The following is a 1,744-nucleotide window of genomic DNA, read 5'->3' as shown; positions in this document are numbered from 1 at the left end:
CATACGCACTGACCATTTGAAAAACAATACACATTTAAGGCTTTTTTTACAAAAAAAACAAAAAACAAAAAAAACACCTTTGGCTACAACCCTTTTTTTTTTAGAAAGTCTGGGTGAGGCTGAAACAATTTCATCTACACAGATACAGAGTGTGACAAACCATAAACACACACACACACACACACGCCTTTAAAAATATCTGACCTGTCTGAGAAATCGACTATTCCCAAGATCCACAACAAGAACCTGTACACAGAAAAAAAGGTTATTTCTCTGCACAGCAATGTACAGCAGCTCATAAGTAATGTATTCCTATATGATTGCAGTGACACTTGTATTACTCCTCTGACCTCCTCCAGGGGGAGCTCAGTGAGTTGGGGCAGGGAACTGGACAGCAGGCCCACGATGAAAGGGGTTGGTGTGCAGACGATGTCGAGCATAGCTGAGGGCAGCACTGGGATGTAAGTGTGCTGCCATACAAAGGGGTAGAGCAATGCCACGACTGCATGACAGCATTGGGAAAGAGTACTAAAGGAGGGAGCAGAGAACACAACAGTGGAACATTATTAAATTGAGCTTTTAATGAATTTTAATGTTTAAAACAAACAAAACTGACTTTCCCTTTTAGTCTATATGAGACAAAGGAGAGAATTATCAGTTATTCTCACCGCATGGGGGCACCACAGTCTAAATAGAGATTAGCCATTCTCTAAAGTAATACCATTGCCCTGAGAGAAAACCAAGGCTACATACTTCTTTCATTTACATCACTGCACTTTGCATTCCTGTCTTCTACTACTGTGGCTGATCTTTCTGACTCCCAGTGGCTTTCAGCAGAGCAAACAAACCAGTCCCAACACGTCAACAACTCAGCTGGCCTTAGCTCTCTGGTATGTTCCCTAAATAAAACTGGGACTGCCTTAAATTTATTTAAAATTGTGAGTCTAGACCACCCACATATCCTGTAACTTTATCGTAAAACACCCCTGCTGCTTTCAACTAATATTTGCCATTTTCATAACTGCATAAACAGTACAGCTTCATATATAGCTGGAAGATATGGATTTTGGTGTACAGACAATATGGCTTAAATGAAGGGACAAACCTGAGCTTGTCTGCTGTGAAGATGACTCGCCTCTCTAGCAGCAGAGAGCCAAAAACCCTGAGAAGCAGGCGCAGACTCAAGCAGGAGAACAGACATTCAAAATCCACATGCTCCAGGCGTGAGTCAGAGGGTCGACAGAGCTCCATCACCTAAAAGATTTGATCCTGTCAGCTTACTCAATGTAACACCAAAGTTGTGTCTGATGGACTGACAAATCCATTCCATCATTCAGTTCTAAATATGTTCTTTTCAAGTCATTTTAATCTGGATCTGAACTACTTTCAGCTCTAGTTATGGTTAGCGAACTGTATAAGCTGTTCATCCACAACTGCTAGGCAAAAATGCAAAAACATTTAGCCAGCAAATATTTTGTCAAATCTTTACATGTGTAGGAAAAAATGTAGTAAAAGTTCCAAATTACTGGGTGTCAATAAAGGTTTAATTTTTTTTGCAGTGTTTTTTTAGATGAAAGAAACAAAACTGGATGAATTTTGTATAGTGAGATTTAAATTTCAAAATCTGGTCCAAAAAAATGCCAATGTTCTTAGCAGATTATTTGATTTATGCTTAGGATTCCAAATAAAAAGACATTTTTAACTATTTTATCTGACTTTTTCTTACAGTTTGTTACTTTTTTTT

General features: G+C 38.8%; 1 protein-coding gene across 1 annotated transcript in view; it reads right to left on the bottom strand.

Moving 5' to 3' along the window:
* LOC102305732 (DENN domain-containing protein 2A) overlaps positions 1–1,744 on the bottom strand; it is a 14,166-nt gene that overhangs the window by 3,380 nt on the left and 9,042 nt on the right. The window contains exons 13-16 of the mRNA XM_014329606.2: positions 1,704–1,744; positions 1,106–1,254; positions 351–528; positions 205–246 (exon numbers count right to left, since the gene is read on the bottom strand). The exon at positions 1,704–1,744 is cut by the window's right edge and continues 112 nt beyond it. Coding sequence (XP_014185092.1) covers positions 205–246; positions 351–528; positions 1,106–1,254; positions 1,704–1,744 — 410 coding nt within the window. The remainder of the gene's footprint in view (positions 1–204; positions 247–350; positions 529–1,105; positions 1,255–1,703) is intronic.

Source organism: Haplochromis burtoni, unplaced genomic scaffold (genome assembly GCF_018398535.1).
Source record: "Haplochromis burtoni strain Fernald_Lab_line unplaced genomic scaffold, NCSU_Asbu1 Contig_14, whole genome shotgun sequence".
Taxonomy (NCBI): Eukaryota; Metazoa; Chordata; class Actinopteri; order Cichliformes; family Cichlidae; genus Haplochromis; species Haplochromis burtoni.
This window is presented reverse-complemented; position numbering and strand designations above follow the sequence as displayed.